Here is an 18,881-nt window from a genome sequence, read left to right as displayed (position 1 = left end):
TGTGGGTTTTCTCCCGCGTAAAATTGGAAGTGTCTTGGCACGTTTCGACGAAGTCACATTCGTCATCTTCAGGCTGGTGTTTTCAGCTTCGTGCTTTGAGCAGCAATGTGTGGTCTTAGCTGTTTCTTCCTTTTAACTGCCAGTGGGGGTATGAACTGATTGGATGGGAGCTTGGCTGTGTTCTGATTGGGTGGAGGTGTGTTCTGAATGGTTAGGGGCTTGGCTGTGCTCTGATTGGCTGGGGGAGTGTTCTGTTTGGTTGTGCTCAGGTTAGTCTGAGTTGCAGAGGGGTTTAAGATTTTGGGGTTAGGGAGTCGTTTGTCAATAAGGGCAGGTTTCCAAATGGCTGGTAGGCGGGAGGTATCATCTCGCTTGTTCATGCTGTGTGGGCGTTTTTCTATCTCGATGGCTTCTCTGATTATTCTGTTATTAAAATGTTCACTTTTGGCAATGGTTCTGGTATTTTTAAAGTCAATTTCATGTCCTGTGGCTTTAAGGTGTTGGACCAGGGAAGATGTTGGTTCCTCTTTTTTGACTGAGTTCTTATGTTCTTCAATGCGTGCACTTATTCTTCTGTTGGTTTGTCCGATGTATGTGGTGGGACAAGTGGTGCATGGGATTTCGTATACTCCTTGATTTTCTAATTCAATTTTATCTTTGGGGTTTCTAAGGATGGTGGATATTTTTCTGTTTGTGCAGAATGCTGTTTTGATGTTGTGTTTATGGAGGATCTTACTGATTCTGTCTGTGGTGCCTTTTATGTATGGGAGGAGGGCTTTGCCGTTTTCTTGTTCTTTGTCTTGGATTTTGTGGGGGTTTCTTTTTGGATTAGGTTTGTAATCTTATTTCTATGGAATCCATTGGATGTTAGTACATTGGTGAGAGTGTGTAGTTCGGTTTTAGGTGTTGTTCGTCAGCTAAGCGTTTTGTTCTGGAGATGAGTGTCTTGGCTACAGAGTTGATCTGTGCTGGGTGGTGGTGTGAGAGAGCGTGCAGATAGCGGTTTGTGTGTGTTTTCTTCTGGTAGATGGTGTGTCCTAGGGAGCCATTGGATTTCTTGTAGACTAAGACATCCAGGAAGGGAAGTTGGTTGTTAGCTTCTGTTTCCATGGTGAACTGTATTTTGGGGTGTAGGCTGTTGAGGTGTGTGAGGAAGTTGTCCAGTTTTTCTTTCCCATGTGGCCAGATTATGAAGGTGTCGTCTACGTATCTGAGCCAGAGTTTGGGTTTGTGATCCGATTTTTCTAGAGCTTGGGTTTCAAAGTGTTCCATGTAGAGGTTGGCAATGACAGGTGAGAGGGGTGATCCCATGGGTGCTCCTTCTGTTTGTTTGTATTTTTGTCCATTATAGATGAAGTATGTGTTGGATAGGCAGTGGTTGGTCAGATCTAAGATGTGTTTGGGGGGGTTATATTTGTTTTGAATAGCTGTCAAGGCTTCTTTGATAGGCACTTGGGTGAAGAGGGATATGACATCGAAGCTCACTAGTAGGTCGCTGGGCTGTAAGCTTTGTTTCTTTATGATCTCTATAAACTGGAATGAGTTTTTTACGTGTGAGGTGATGGATTCTGCATAGGGCTGTAGTTGTTTGGCGAGAAATTTGGCTAGGTTTTGTAGAGGTGAGCCTATGGAGCTGACTATAGGTCTGAGTGGGGTTCCTTCTTTGTGTATCTTGGGGAGACCATAGAGTTTAGGGCATCTGGATGATTTCTCTCTGGGAATGATTCTTTGCTGGATCTCTTCGCTAATGGGGGAGGCTTTTATCTTGGTTCTGGTGGTTTTTTCCAGGTAGGTGGTGGGATCTGTATTTAGGGGTTTGTATGTGGAGTCTTGGAGTAGGTTGGTTAATTTGGTTTGGTAGTCAGATGTGTTCATAACCACCGTGGCGTTGCCCTTGTCTGCTGGTAGGATTATTATGCTGGTGTCTTCTTTCAGGTTACGTAGTGCTGTCTGTTCCTCTTTGGGTAAGTTGCTTTTGGGTGGCTTGCTGGTGCAGAGGATGTTGGTGATTTTGAGTCTGATTTTGTTAGCGTCATCGGGGTTGATTTTGGTCAGGCTGGTTTCAACTCCACATATAATGGTTTCAGTGGGGATGTGTTTGGGAGCGACTGCAAAGTTGAATCCTTTGGAAAGGACATTGGTTTCGGCTTTGGTGAGGATCCTATCTGAGATGTTATGCACTGTTTGTTTCATGTGTGGCTGTGAGGGAGGAGGGGTTTGTTTCTGGCGTTCTTGTAGTCTTCGGAGTTTGTTGGTGTGTGTATCTGTCTTGAGGGTGGTCTGTGTTTCGGCTCTCCAGACGGCGAGTTGTTTGGATTTGTCCCAAAGTGCGGGGTGGATCTTGTTGCTGAGTTTGAGGTGGAGTGTGAGGAGATCTTTGTTAATTCGGTCTAGGAGGAATCTTTTTGTGTGAAGTTCATTTCTGATTAGGGCCAATTCTGTTCTTTTCAGGATCCGTTTGGTGGCTGCAGAGTTGGAGTGGAATTTCAGTTGGAAACATGTGGGGATTAGATTTTGATCTCGGCAGTTACGTAGGAATGCGAGGTCACATAAAATGGAAGCTCTTTGGACTTCAAGTTTTTCATAGGTCCTGGTCAGATGGTGGATTTCCTCCCCGTAGAGGTTCGATATTTGTTTTCTGAGGTTTTCGCGGGTATTTGTATATAGGTCTTTGGTTGTTCGGGTTTTCTCCCGCGTAAAATTGGAAGTGTCTTGGCAACGTTTCGACGAAGTCACATTCGTCATCTTCAGGCTGGTGTTTTTAGCTTCTTGCTTTGAGCAGCAATGTGTGGTTTTAGCTGTTTCTTCCTTTTAACTGCCAGTGAGGGTATGAACTGATTGGATGGGAGCTTGGCTGTGTTCTGATTGGGTGGAGGTGTGTTCTGAATGGTTAGGGGCTTGGCTGTGCTCTGATTGGCTGGGGGAGTGTTCTGTTTGGTTGTGCTCAGGTTAGTCTGAGTTGCAGAGGGGTTTAAGATTTTGGGGTTAGGGAGTCGTTTGTCAATAAGGGCAGGTTTCCAAATGGCTGGTAGGCGGGAGGTATCATCTCGCTTGTTCATGCTGTGTGGGCGTTTTTCTATCTCGATGGCTTCTCTGATTATTCTGTTATTAAAATGTTCACTTTTGGCAATGGTTCTGGTATTTTTAAAGTCAATTTCATGTCCTGTGGCTTTAAGGTGTTGGACCAGGGAAGATGTTGGTTCCTCTTTTTTGACTGAGTTCTTATGTTCTTCAATGCGTGCACTTATTCTTCTGTTGGTTTGTCCGATGTATGTGGTGGGACAAGTGGTGCATGGGATTTCGTATACTCCTTGATTTTCTAATTCAATTTTATCTTTGGGGTTTCTAAGGATGGTGGATATTTTTCTGTTTGTGCAGAATGCTGTTTTGATGTTGTGTTTATGAAGGATCTTACTGATTCTGTCTGTGGTGCCTTTTATGTATGGGAGGAGGGCTTTGCCGTTTTCTTGTTCTTTGTCTTGGATTTTAGTGGGGGTTTCTTTTTGGATTAGGTTTGTAATCTTATTTCTTTGGAATCCATTGGATGTTAGTACATTGGTGAGAGTGTGTAGTTCGGGTTTTAGGTGTTGTTCGTCAGCTAAGCGTTTTGTTCTGGAGATGGTGTCTTGGCCTACGAGTTGATCTGTGCTGGGTGGTGGTGTGAGAGACGTGCATATAGCGGTTTGTGTGTGTTTTCTTCTGGTAGATGGTGTGTCCTAGGGAGCCATTGATTTCTTGTAGACTAAGACATCCATGAAGGGAAGTTGGTTGTTAGCTTCTGTTTCCATGGTGAACTGTATTTTGGGGTGTAGGCTGTTGAGGTGTGTGAGGAAGTTGTCCAGTTTTTCTTTCCCATGTGGCCAGATTATGAAGGTGTCGTCTACATATCTGAGCCAGAGTTTGGGTTTGTGATCCGATTTTTCTAGAGCTTGTGTTTCAAAGTGTTCCATGTAGAGGTTGGCAATGACAGGTGAGAGGGGTGATCCCATGGGTGCTCCTTCTGTTTGTTTGTATTTTTGTCCATTATAGATGAAGTATGTGTTGGATAGGCAGTGGTTGGTCAGATCTAAGATGTGTTTGGGGGGGTTATATTTGTTTTGAATAGCTGTCAAGGCTTCTTTGATAGGCACTTGGGTGAAGAGGGATATGACATCGAAGCTCACTAGTAGGTCGCTGGGCTGTAAGTTTTGTTTCTTTATGATCTCTATAAACTGGAATTACAAACCTAATCCAAAAGAAACCCCCACCAAAATCCAAGACAAAGAACAAGAAAACGGCAAAGCCCTCCTCCCATACATAAAAGGCACCACAGACAGAATCAGTAAGATCCTTCATAAACACAACATCAAAACAGCATTCTGCACAAACAGAAAAATATCCACCATCCTTAGAAACCCCAAAGATAAAATTGAATTAGAAAATCAAGGAGTATCCGAAATCCCATGCACCACTTGTCCCACCACATACATCGGACAAACCAACAGAAGAATAAGTGCACGCAGTTGAAGAACATAAGAACTCAGTCAAAAAGAGGAACCAACATCTTCCCTGGTCCCAACACCTTAAGCCACAGGAACACGAAATTGACTTTGAAAAATACCCAGAACCATTGCCAAAAGTGAACATTTTAATAACAGAATAATCAGAGAAGCCATCGAGATAGAAAAACGCCCACACAGCATGAACAAGCGAGATGATACCTCCCGCCTACCAGCCATTTGGAAACCTGCCCTTATTGACAAACTACTCCCTAACCCCAAAATCTTAAACCCCTCTGCAACTCAGACTAACCTGAGCACAACCAAACAGAACACTCCCCCAGACAATCAGAGCACAGCCAAGCCCCTAACCATTCAGAACACACCTCCACCCAATCAGAACACAGCCAAGCTCCCATCCAATCAGTTCATACCCTCACTGGCAGTTAAAAGGAAGAAACAGCTAAAACCACACATTGCTGCTCAAAGCAAGAAGCTAAAAACACCAGCCTGAAGATGACGAATGTGACTTCGTCGAAACGTTGCCAAGACACTTCCAATTTTACGCGGGAGAAAACCCGAACAACCAAAGACCTATATACAAATACCCGCGAAAACCTCAGAAAACATATATATATATATATATATATATATATCCAAATTTCTTTTTCTGACAAAGAATTAAATAATTAAATTGGGAGACTAAAATGGCCATATCGAGCTCATTCTGCTCTCTTCAGTTAGCCACACCCTTTATGGGATTCGAACCTGGGCAGTTTACATACTAGGCAGTGATTTAACCACCAAGCCACAGGCTCTCCTCCCTCTTTCCCAGCTGAGTCAAGGGAGTATATGCAGGAAGTTTTTCAGACAGATGTCTAATTGATTACACCTTGACATCTTGACTAAGACACCATCTTAGTCTCCCAATTTAATTATTTAATTCTTTGTCAGAAAAAGAAATTTGGATTTGTAATGTTTCGCAGTTGCGACTTGAGCCTGCTTAACGCCCCTAGTTGGGGGCTGCAAGGCAAAAGAGATTGTAAAAAGTAAAACTGCAGTATAGCAGTTAAAAAATGTCAAGGTGTAATCAATTAGACATCTGTCTGAAAAACTTCCTGCATATATATGTATATGTAATATGTATATGTATATGTATATATGTATGTATGTCTTTGGTTATTCGGGTTTTCTCCCACGTAAAATTGGAAGCGTCTTGGCGACGTTTCGATGAAGTCTCATTCGTCATCTTCAGGCTGGTGCTTTCGGCTTCGTGCTTCTAGGAGCAATGTGTGGTTGTAGCTGTTTCCTCCTTTTAACTGCCAGTGGGGGTATGAACTGATTGGATGAGAGCTTGGCTGTGTTCTGATTGGATGGAGGTGTGTTCTGATTGGTTAGGAGCTTGGCTGTGCTCTGATTGGCTGGGGGGTTGGCTGTGCTCTGATTGGCTGGGGGTTGGCTGTGCTTTGATTGGCTGGGGGGAGGAAACAGCTGCAACCACACATTGCTCCTAGAAGCACGAAGCCGAAACCACCAGCCTGAAGATGACGAATGAGACTTCGTTGAAACGTCGCCAAGACACTTCCAATTTTACATGGGAGAAAACCCGAATAACCAAAGACCTACATACAAACACCCGCGAAAACCTCAGAATATATATATATATATATATATATATATATATATATATATATATATATATATAGGTCTTTGGTTATTCGGGTTTTCTCCCACGTAGGAGCTTCTAGGAACACGAAGCCGAAAGCACCAGCCTGAAGATGACGAATGAGACACTTCCAATTTTACATGGGAGAAAATCCAAATAACCAAAGACCTACCTACAAACACCCGCGAAAACCTCAGAATATATATATATATATAGGTCTTTGGTTATTCGGGTTTTCTCCCACGTAGGAGCTTCTAGGAGCACGAAGCCGAAAGCACCAGCCTGAAGATGACGAATAAGACTTCGTCGAAATGTCGCCAAGACACTTCCAATTTGATATGAGAAGTATTTGATATGAATTGCATTGATTTTATCTACTATTAGTACTACCATGTAATCTTCTCTGGCATCCAGACTTTCCCTGAAAATAAGAAAACTGAAAAGTATATTGAAAGTAGCCACAAAACTTTTCATGTATAGAGATGTGTATGCAGCAACCTCGAATAGCAGAAAAAGGAAATAGATCATCTATACAACATATTCCAACAAAATGGATATCCACTCAACTTTATCAAAAAGTCCGTGAGCACCTAACCCAAACAACATAATCTAAACAAACTAACAAGAATTACACTGCCATACTTCAAGACTATGTCAGAAACCACCAACAGACTACTACAACTGCATGGAATCAGGGTAGCACACAAGCCAACTAAAGCTCCTCAAAACATCCTAAGTAGACCAAAAGACCCAGCAACCCCAGAAGAAAAAACAGAAGTTATCTACAACATACAATATAAGGACTACAACAACCACTATGTAGGACAAACAAGCAGAAAGCTGGCAGTACATATCCACAAACACATATTAGCAGTCAGAAGACATGATGAAAATTCTTTAATTTCACAACATACAGACAGTCCTGAATTGATAGAGATATGAGTAGAGGGAGAAAAAAGAATTTAAAAAATGAAGTTGTTACCAGAAAACATGATATGGAGAATAATGCTTATTTGAGAACATAAAAAGCCTAAACTGATTACCAAATGTATATAAATAAAATATCATACTTTTGGAAGTTCTAAGAAGAGGGCTTATAATACAAACATTGCCATTTATTTCTTTTTGAAATATGGTGACTGATAGTAGAGTTTCTAGATGAAATGTCATATGGCAGAACTGCATAACTTATAGAGGGGAAATGACCACATTGATACCTGGCATACCAACCAGTGTTTGATGACTAGTGGCATGCACCCAGCAGTGGAGCAGGTATATCAATGAATTTTGAAGGCACTTGGCAATATGTCTTTGGGGTAGCAGTGGATCCTTTTTTGTAATGGCAACTTTTGGCAGTGGTCATTTATTGAATTTTTAAAAAGCGCTGTCAAGATACACAACTTTTGGCAGTGGTCATTTATTGAATTTTTAAAAAGCGCTGTCAAGATACACAAGGCTACATGCTGTGCAAGTCCAGTGGTATTTTACAGGAACAACAAATCCTTTTTTCCTCCTTTTTAGTTTGCAAACTGAACACCAGTTCTGTAAATCTTAAATGTGCCCTTTGTTTGAAGGTTTTTTCTTGTTGGGAATCTCAGATGATTTAAGCAGAACATTTAGAATAATACTCTAACTGGTATTTTAAAGGTGCCCTTTAGAATGTGTTAATCTTCAAAATTCTTTGTAAGATTGTAAAAGGATATGGATGCCTTGAAGAAAGAAATTTCCATCAGTTTTCAGTATAATGTTTTCCTTGTTTTTCAGGTGTTCTTTCACTAAAGATATTGATACCAAAGCTAAATAACTCTTTAACAGTAAGATTCTCAGTTCACTGGTTTTTTTTTCAAAAAAATATTATGAGATTACCTCATGAAAAATGCACATTTCTTTGTTCCTCAATTAAGGAGGACAATTATGATAAAATATTACACCAGATAAAAAAAGATTTAGAAAATTGGGAAAATTTGCAAATTTCATTTTTAGGGAGGACCACTACAGTCAAAATAAATGTATTGCCAAAAATATTATTTCTGTTCCAGGTTATTCCAATAAAATTAGGGAAAACATTCTTTCAAGAATTAAATGGGAAAAAATATAGGAAATAAACATAAAATTGACTATGTCAGCGGCATTCAAGGAAAACCAGTTGAAGATGTTTTACAGATGGCATCTTCCACCAGCAAAGCTTACCAAGATGTTCCAGAACAATTCGCCAACATGTTGGAAATGTAAAAAAGTATATGGAACATATTATCATTTATGGTGGACATGCCCAGTTGCGAAAAAATACTGGACTACAATAAGAAAATGGATCAAAGAAATAATAGACCAACCCGTAGACTGGAAACCAGAGATCTTTTTGTTGGGGATTTTAAACAGAAAATATAGTAAAGAAATATGGTACTTAATTTTACATATAATAACGCCAGCAAGAATAGCATATGCACAGTGCTGGAAAAATGAGAATATACCATCAGAGGAAGAAGTGATAAGAAAAATCCTGGATGTGCTGAGATGGACAAATTAACAAAAGAGATAAAAGAAAAGGAAGACACAGAGTACTATGTAACATGGAACAAGTGGTATGACTGGTTGGAGACTAGAAATAATAGAAGAGAAAAAATATGGAAAGGTCAAAAGTGAAAATATGTGTATAATAATGTATAATAATAATAATAATATGAATTATTCTTAGTAAGAAGTAGAATATGAAGGAAGAAAAATGTAAATAAGAAACAATGGGGCAATAAGGACAAATATTCTAAAGAAGAATAAGGGGGAAATGTAAATAATAGAAGATTACTGTTACGTAATCGCTATTAAAAAAGGGGGGAGTATATACTGTGTGTGTATGTGTGTTATGTTTTGCTTTGTTTCGTTTTGTTGGTTAAACATAAAAATAAAAAAAAAGAAAAAGAAAAATGCACATTTCTCAATGTTGCTGTGTTTATATTTTTGCTATAGATTCTGGATAGAAAAAACAATGAAATTGAGGTACTGAAGAGCTTGTATATAACCAAACAGAATGAAGCTGAAGAGACTATTCAGAAGCTTGAAAAAAAAGGTGTCCAATTTTCCAATTTTGTATTGATCTTGAAAACTGCATGAATGATGTTTGTTTGTTGCCTGTTTGTTTATATTTCACATAATTTTCTCTTAACAAGCAAAATGCAAAGGAAAACACATTCTTGATTAGGGATGGAAAACTTCTGAGATAAAGCATTGCATTATTTTGAGGAAATTGGCTTCTGTTTTTTTTTTTTTTTTAACTGAAGAGTAAGAAAGGGCATGTTAGGAAAGAATGCCTTTAAGACAGTGGTTCTCAACCTTTTTAATGCTGCGATCCCCAACCGGTCGTAAGTCGAGAACTACTCAACCGGTCGTAAGTCGAGGACTACTCAACTGGTGCAGCACCATTTGCAGAATGGGACTTTTGGCGGTCTCAGCAGGGCAGAGACAGCCTGGACAATTCCTATTGGCTTTTGAAAGCCAATAGAATTAGACTCTATTCAAGAGAGTCTATTCTATTGGCTTTCAAAAGCCAATAGAATAAAAGGGAGTAGCACATCTAAGGAAAAGGGGGAAAAAATGGTGGACTGCGTTGTTTGGCGACCCCCGTGAAATGGTCGTTCGACCCCAAATGGGGTCCCGACCCACAGGTTGAGAACCACTGCTTTAAGAGAGCTTTCATCAACCTAAACTGTCTCGAGATATATGTACTTAGATTCCCTGAATTCTTAGCCAGTATGACTATTTCTGAAAATTCAAAATTTGAATTTGAATACATTTGGAGGATTTGTGGTTGGGAAAAATTGTTTTAGGTTTTACTAGTGCCGTAAGTGATGCTACCCATGGCTTTATTTGACTCTTGCTTTTCCTAACAGGCACCCATGGTATGCTAAAATGGCATACCATTAGTGTATTTTGGTAGATATCCAGTGATGATATCTAGCTCTCAGAAGGCAGTTTGAGAGAATATATTATTCTCTACCTCTTTTCTAAACAACTGACAGATTGAAAGCAGATAACCAGATCTTGGTAATTACATTCTGTTTAACTAGAATAGAGTTGTCAGTCATATCAAGTTAGACACATAGTCCTTCATCAGAGACTCACAATAGTTTTCACATCTGGATGTAAATAAACCCAATTTGTTAAAAATTTAGTAAATTATATATATTCTGATGCAATGTATTTATTGTATAAATTTGATACCAGAAGCATAATGGTACCATAATGCTATCATTCTGAAGGCAACTAACCTGAAGAGTTGACAAATTCATGACGGGTAAGATTTAATCTGAACTGCTATATGTTACCATAGGAAAAAACATTATTTTTGCTACAAGTTAATGTGAAGCACAAAAAGGGGCTGATTGGAAACATTTTCACTGTGGAAACAGAATTCTAGACTAAACATGACGTTATTTTTATCCAGTTCGGCTCTTCTTGTGTCATCCAAAATTTGAAGTGGCGATGTGCATGTTGTGTTTTCGTTCTTGTGCTTTGATCAGACTATGCCTGGCTTGAATTGCATTGACATTCTCAATTCCCAAAGGATTGTATTGTCATTTTGCTATTATAGTTCTATTTTTGCTTGCTTGATTGTTTATGTAGAAATTATTTATTAGGGTAGTAGGATGTGTATAACATACTCAATTTCATACATTCCTAGCTTAGAAGAGCTGTTCTAAGTTGCTATTTCTAGTGTTTCACTATAGGGGTCAGTGGGAACTCACAGCAAAATTATGTTGCCTCACTTTTTATCTCAGAGCTGATTTAGTCTTCTTGACCATAGTTAAATTTTATTATACTGCCTGTAATTAAACAGACTTGGATTGTCCATCAACGAATCCATCATCAATTGTGAAATTTTATCTTGTTTTTTTTTTTTACTTTATTTTTAGTGTGTTTCTATTTTCAATACTGGTCAGTGACTGTAATAAAAATTCTATTCTGTAATTATAGATGTGGAGATAATCTATAGACTGGTAGTTGTCATCCAGTCTATCAAAAAGCACTGACCAATGGAATAAGGTTTAATTTTTAAGCAAATATATTTAAACTTTGGTAAGAAACAATAGAAGAAACAATTTTTAAATAAAATTGTTAAATAATATTCAGTCAGAATATTATTCCAAACATGATGAATTTGTTTATGATTGTTTTATACATTTTTCGGTTATTTCTTTAAAAATACAACTGAGGATGATTTTCATATGTTAAAGAACAATGCTTGAAAATTATTGAAATCAGCAATAACATACATCTCTCTTTCTAAAAAGAATAGCCTAAACATCAACTCAAGTATTTTATTTTGTTGTTTTTATTTTCTAACAGTTCAGACACTTGTTCGTGAGTCACAAGTCATCAGAGAAGCTCAAGAGAAACAAATTCTGGAGTTAAAAAAGTTATGTGAGCACAGTACAGATTCCCTGAACAATGAATGGGAGAAAAAGGTAATTTTTGTTTGTTAGTGTAATGAAAATGAAAAACAAAACAAAACACAAAAGCTCTTGCCTGATTTAATTGGGAACATCAAATTTTAAATCAGTTACTGATTAGTCAATGGAAACATTAAAATTAATTTTGTATAAAATTTCCATAAAATGTTTCTGTTTACATGGTTTATAATTCTCATTGTGAAATCTTAAGAATGAGCAGTGGTTTTGTATACCAAAACACAATGCACATAAAAATATACTAGCATGAGTAATTCTGAAAATAATTCTGAAAATGTTGTGATGAAACCAGAGGGAGGATTAATTTAAGTATGATTCAAAATTGGAGTAATTATTAGTAGCTATGAGGATTACCTATGAAAACTCAATAAATCCAAATTCCTATGTCTTTAAAACTTCTTCTTCCTCAAAGTAGCATTGTTGTCACAGTAAATCTGAAGAACATTGTATTGGAAAATGCTGTTATTAATTGATTGTATGCTGTTTTTGATTCCTAGCGACCACGTAGATAGAATTTCTCCATGATTATCTATCCCTAACCTGTTCTTTCAAGTCTCCTAATGGTGCACTGATTGTCATATAACTGAATCCATCCACCTTGCTGCTGCTCGTCCTCCTCCTCTTTCCTTTCTACCTTTCCCAACATTAGAGCCTTTTTCAGAAAGTTGGGTCTTTACATAATGTGTCCAAAATAGGATAATTTGAGCTTGGTCATTTGTGCCTTGAGTGAGGACTCTGGGTTGATTTGTTCTATCCTGGCTTTCCATATTATTCTCAGGAATCTTCTCCAAGACCAAAGTTCAGAGGTATCAATATTCTTCCTATCCTGCTTCTTTAAAGTCCAACTTTCACTTCCATAGAGTGTCATAGGGAATATCATGGCTTGCACTATTCTGAATTTTATTGGAAAAAACACATCACAACATTTAACTGTGTTTTTCAAGGCTCTTATGACTACTCTACCTAGTGTTTGCTTGCAGCACATCTGGACTTGTTTCTTTACTGTTGTTGGTTGATCGTAGAAGGCAGAAGCTATCTACCACTTTTACCTTCATTTCAGGTCTAAGGCTGGTTGTTCTACCTATTCTCATTGTTGTTGTTACTTGCGAAGTTGTGTCCGACCCATCGCGACCCCATGGACAACGTTCCTCCAGGTCTTCCTGTCCTCTACCATCTTCTGGAGTCCATTCAAATTCACACCTACTGCTTCAGTGACTCCATCCAGCCATCTCATTCTCTGTCGTCCCCTTCTTCTATTGCCCTCAATCTTTCCCAACATTAGGCTCTTCTCCAGTGAGTCCTTCCTTCTCATTAGGTGGCCAAAGTACTTGAGTTTCAACTTCAGGATCTGGCCTTCTAAAGAGCAGTCGGGGTTGATCTCTTCTAGGACTGACCGGTTTGAACGCCTTGCAGTCCAAGGGACTCGCAGGAGTCTTCTCCAGCACCATAGTTCAAAGGCCTCAATTCTTTTGTGCTCAGCCTTTCTTATGGTCCAACTTTCACAGCCATACATTGCAACTGGGAAAACCATGGCCTGGACTATACGCACTTTTGTTGGCAGGGTGATGTCTCTGCTTTTTAGTATGCTGTCTAGATTTGCCATAGCTTTCCTCCCCAGGAGCAAGCGTCTTTTAATTTCTTGGCTGCAGTCCCCATCTGAGGTGATCTTGGAGCCCAGAAAAATAAAATCTGTCACTACCTCCATTTCTTCCCCATCTATTTGCCAGGAATTGAGAGGGCCGGATGCCATGATTTTGGTTTTCTTAATGTTGAGTTTCAAGCCAACTTTTGCACTCTCTTTCTTCACCCGCATCAAGAGGCTCTTTAGTTCCTCTTCACTTTCTGCCATTAGAGTGGTATCATCTGCATATCTTAGGTTGTTGATATTTCTCCCGGCAATCTTAATTCCAACTTTTGATTCATCTAGCCCTGCCTTTCTCATGATGTGCTCTGCATATAAGTTAAATAGGCAGGGCGACCAGTATACAGCCTTGCCGGACTCCTTTTCTCTCATTGATCTTTTTTATGTTTAATTTTAATTCCATTTTTTTCATGTTGTTTTTTTGAATTTTAGTTCTAGGCTTGCAGATCCTTTTCATTTTCGGCTATCATGGTGGTGATAGCATAGTAGAGGTTATTGCGGTTCCTTCCTCCAATTTTAAAACCACATTCATTTTCCATCCAGCTTTCCTTAATAAATATTCAGCGTAAAGTTTGAACAAATAAGAGAAGAATATATAGCCTTATCATACTCCTTTGCTAACCATGAGCCAGTCTGTTTCACCATATTCTGTCTGTACTGTGGCTTCCTGGCCTGCATATAAATTTCTCATGAGGACAGTGAGAATGCTGTTATAAAATACTACAATTAGATGAGCACTAGTGTAGGTTTATCTTGTTGCAATGCTTTAATACATGACATCGTTTTATGTTTTCAGATTTTGTGAGTATTTTCAATGGCATTGAGAGTGGGATGTGTAATAAATAAATAGCACTTCCTTTCAGCCCTACTTTGGTTATTGGGTATGCAGAATTTCCTGCTGCTACCACCCATCTTCCTGGAGCAAGGTAATGTCTTTCCTCTGCTCCCAGTCTTCCACAGCAGTTTGTGAGACAGATTAGCCTCTTGTGGCCTTATTATTCCCATAAAGTAGGAATAGTAATAAAATGATAAAGATCATGGTAGTAATAGAAAATAAACTCTGTAGCCTCAGTTCCTTGTAATCAGAGAACAGCAGTATTACTGTTTTGAAAAGTTGAAAGAAAAATATCAGTCGTATGATTTAAAGATTAATTTATTAAATATATGAAAAAGGAACAGGAACAGGAAAACTTTCTTTTAGCTTCATGTTTTATAAAATTCCCAGAGAATTATAGCTGGATGAAATAAGATATTTCTTGTTGATAGTCACATCCCTTCAAACATAAATTTTCCACGAGATACTATCGGGAGGATGGGACAGAAATCCAAATGGGCAGGATCTGTGACTAAAGTAGTATACATGAAACTAAACATGTATGAATGGAGTTTGCACGTAAACAGTGCATTTCTGATATAAAAATCAGCCACAGATTCCTTGAAACAGTTAGCAGATAGATCCAGGCTCTCAGGGTCCATAGGGCAGATGAGTGTATCTGAAACTAAAAGGCATTTGAGAAGGGATTTCCCCCAGCTCACTTCTCCAACTCACTGATCCTGACTAATCCTTGACTTTCATAGATTATAAACCTCAATCAAGGTTTTAGGAACACTTCCTCTTAGCGCCTGTTTTCTCCCTAGAGATTTATGGATTACAGTTAGGCTCCTGATCTCATTTTCAGCCGGTAGACAATCAGCTCTGGTCTTACTATAGGACCCAACCAGTTCATCTACTCACTTGGAATCTCTGCCTTCTCCCTGCTTGAGCCAGTCTTGTTTTCTGCTCCTGGAGGATTTTCAATCATGTCACTCCCAGAGACGATTAGCTTCATACTTATCATGGTTTTCTTCTGCTCAGATATTGCTTACCTCTTTCTTGCTCGTGCAAACTGGCTCACTGAAACCAAGTGACTACTGTATTTCCAGTCTCCATCTTGCTTGATCTTTAAGCAATGCCTTTTTTTCTCTCTCTCTTCCAGGCATTTTGTCCATTTTGCCCTCCCTTCCAGGTAAACTGATTGCAGGTGCTGCCTTTTCATTTATCTCTAGAAAAGATTTTTTTAAGAAAGAAAAGAGGAAGGGAAAATGTCCTTTTCCTCAGGAAAAAGTCTTTATCCCCACCTCCTGGACTAAAATTCAGCACGTCAAAAATAACAAAGGTTTTTCTCTCTGTAGCCAAAAGGAAAAGGTTGTGGGTTGTTTTAAGTGTATATATACATTTAAAGTTATTGTGGATTTGCCTGTCTTTTTGTTGAGGCATTTGGGATATGTGCATTGACAGTCTTTTTGCAATCTTGTCGACATGTAGCTGTATTGTTGGGGGTCTAGCATGTGCTGCTTGAGTAATGGGAGGTTACCCATTCACTGCATATAGCCACTCTGTGCCTCTGATGAAACGAACTGCAGCTCACAAAAGGCATCAATCTTTTGGAAAAGGTGCTATTAGATTCCTCCTGATGTTTTGTCGGTATAGACCAGTGGTTCTCAATCTTTCTAATGCCGTGACCCCATAATACAGTTCCCCATGTTGTGGTGACCCCCAACCACTTATACATCACTGGGTGCCAGGGGTGTGGCCAAAGAAAAGGGGGAAAAAATGGCGGACAGCCTTGTTTGGCGACCCCCGTGAAATGGTCGTTCGACCCCAAATGGGGTCCCGACCCACAGGTTGAGAACCATGGTATAGACTAACACTTTTCTTCTCTTGCAAGAAATAGATAGATTGCTTCTGTTATTGATTCCCACCAGGAAGAAACCACAGTGGGTTATTCGCAGGGTTCTGGTGTTAAAATAATTAAGCTGTTTGCATAGTCTAAACGGGTACTATGATTAATTAATTCTGTCAATTCCAAAATAAAGGTTAGCAATATGGATAATCCTTGATAAGGCATTAGCTTGACTTTTTAATTTAACTTCAACTTTATGGCAAAATATTGTCAAACTTTTTGTTCGCAAATGAACTGATTGCCTGGATTTGTTTAAGGTGTCCAAATATGGAAGAAAATATTCTTGATACTGATTATGTATAGCTGACCTACTTCATTTAAGCCTTACATTTTTTTTCTTTAGTGGCCTGATGCCTTTCCAGATGCCTATGTGGAATTTGCAGTAGATATTTTCTCTTTGCTCCTTGAGAGAGAAACGTCTGCTGCCACTTAGGATTGAACTCTCAACCTTCCAAATGAGAGGCGAGCATCTTCACCACTAGGCCATCAGGCTGCAGTTATTATTATGCAGTTATTAATTTAGATACATGTCTATTAAGTGATACAATTAGCTTTTAAAAATTTAGGAAACATCATAGATAGCATATATTCACAGAAGTATAATTTTAAATTTTGAATAATATATGCCTTCCTCAGCTCCTGAACGAGAAGTTGTGATATAAATCAAAGAAAGTTCAAAAGCTTTCATAGTATTGAATTGTCCCTTAATTGCTCTATGTTTGTGGACTGTATTTATCTTTGTAGCTCCATAATGCGGTAGCTGAGATGGAAAAAGACAAGTTTAATCTTCAGAAAAAACACACAGAAAATATCCAAGAATTGCTGGAGGATACAAATGCACGTTTAAGTAAAATGGAAGCAGAATATTTGGCAGAGACCAAAACAACTGTAAGTGTTACGTTATGACCACAAATACTTTTTTTTCACATTCCACCTGGCAGCCTTCTTAAAAGGGGATTGCCAGCATTCCAAAATATTTCTTTATCTGTATACAAGGTCTTTTCATCAATTCCTTTTTCAAACGACATTGAAGATAATGTACCAACTTGAATGCAGAAGTCTATCTCTGTTCTTCACCCAGACAGCTGGGTTTGAGGCTTTATGTATCAGTGTTCTTCTTTTGATGCAGCGTATGGTAAAGTGTGTATGTGGATTTCATAAAGAAAATGTTTGTGTGTTCCAAATCAAGTCTGTTTAAACAATTTTTTATCAGTGTTACATATTTATAGAAAAATAGTTTGATGTTGCTCTTAAAGCTTATTCAAACATTTCTTGTTAATGAAGATTGTGTTGGAAAAAAAATTAGTACTCAAAGCTTCTTATATGTAACAATATATATGGTAAGAAATGGATACAGTCTGTCAGCAGGATTGAATTTAAGAACCATCAAAAGCAGACAGATCTTGCACAGCAGCTCCTGATTTTAATAATTAAACAAGGTAGAGTTCAAGGCATGGCTTAAGATGAAAGACTATACTGTCACTGAAAATTAGTTTCTCTTTTCTGACTATTTCAGACTCCCCTCCCCCTATCTGTTTTTCATGAAATGTCGTTTGTGGAGCACTAACAACATTTGCTGAATGATGAGATTTATAAATTACATATTTGGAACAAGGATTTTTCCATTATATACTATTTGGGGCTGATATTAAAAATATTTATACCTTGAAATAATTAAGGCTATGTAGCTATATATTGCTAGTTACTGATTTTGCAAGTGACTTTAAAAATTAGTCATTTTCGGCATCTATATTTTTCTTGATTTACTATTTCCTAATTTAGCATTCAGTAATGAACATTATTTGGCAAGTAAATCTAAACAATCTAATAGTTTATTTTAAGTGTCAGACTACATTTTATCATTAAGTCATAATAAAAAACCCAAATATTTTCTAAGCTTATAATATAATACCCCAGAAAAAATGGAGGGAAAATTAACAATAAGTATAATGGAAGGAAGAGGGAAATGTCATATATAAAATAGACTTGTGGACAGATTAGCGTCAAGGACTCTAAAGTGATATTACTTAAGTCAAATCTGTTTAAAAAAATAAATTTAGTAATGGCTCTGTTTGAATAGGTGATGTGCTGATAATACTTGATGCAGCTTAACTATAATATATTGCTTAAACCATGTATTTTAATTTTGAAGCTGGGATCCTATAGGTACACTTAAATAAAGTTGTAAAGATTAAACTTTATAAGTTTAATAAAACCTACGGAGCTTTTGCCTAACAGTTTTCTTCAAAACAGAATTATTTTTTAATTAGAATTCAAAATATCCCATAAAATTTATATTGTTTACTCTGAAAATCTGAAAAGGAAGCCCATAGAAAAAATGAGATGTATATATATATATAAACGTTTGATTAATTTTTCTTATGTTTCATAAAGGTTATCTATATTTGGGAAGAGTTCCCATTTAGAATATTCTACAATTAACCTACCTTTATCATTCATTTCATCTTCAGTTTTTAAAAGTATGATAATGTACAAATCTCTTTGGAATGTTCCCTTTGATGTCAGTGAACCTTTTCTTTATGTATTTCATTTAAATAGTCTGAGTTGATCATTCTCATTTGACAGTTTTGGTATTATTCAGGCATATTGGGAGATCCCCACCCCCACTCTCCAAGTATCCTCCAAAGTATATGCAGTGTGATGCTGAATTTCCAGTTATGTATTATCATTCTTGGTGACTTCCTTGTTTGAAGAAAAAAACTTATGTATACATCCTCTGGCTGGCATTCAGAAGAGAAGACTCTAAATAGAAATAGAGTAAAATAGTTAGGATGAAGAAAGTGGGTTAAAAAAAAGAACAAAAGTCTGTAGAACTTCTATATCATTTCTCACAATTTGTTGCATGAATATTTTGTATTTTTAGCTGAGATTAAAAAGATGATCATCAAT

The 18,881-nt window shown here is 37.8% G+C and overlaps 1 protein-coding gene across 10 annotated transcripts in view; it reads left to right on the top strand.

The window, feature by feature from the left end:
* Positions 1–18,881, top strand: part of CEP112 (centrosomal protein 112) — a 312,867-nt gene that overhangs the window by 60,567 nt on the left and 233,419 nt on the right. For all 10 annotated transcript variants that reach the window (XR_005554525.1, XR_005554526.1, XR_005554524.1 and 7 more), the window contains 3 exons: positions 9,109–9,208; positions 11,485–11,603; positions 16,716–16,859. Coding sequence is in view for 6 of the 10 variants with exons in the window: in XM_039325516.1 (XP_039181450.1) it covers positions 9,109–9,208; positions 11,485–11,603; positions 16,716–16,859 (363 nt within the window). In the remaining 4 variants the exon portion in view is untranslated. The remainder of the gene's footprint in view (positions 1–9,108; positions 9,209–11,484; positions 11,604–16,715; positions 16,860–18,881) is intronic.

Source organism: Crotalus tigris, unplaced genomic scaffold (genome assembly GCF_016545835.1).
Source record: "Crotalus tigris isolate CLP2741 ecotype Arizona unplaced genomic scaffold, ASM1654583v1 scf7180000024337.5909745, whole genome shotgun sequence".
Classification (NCBI taxonomy): Eukaryota; Metazoa; Chordata; class Lepidosauria; order Squamata; family Viperidae; genus Crotalus; species Crotalus tigris.
Note: the sequence above shows the minus strand (reverse complement) of the source record. Positions and strands in the feature narration are given on the sequence as shown.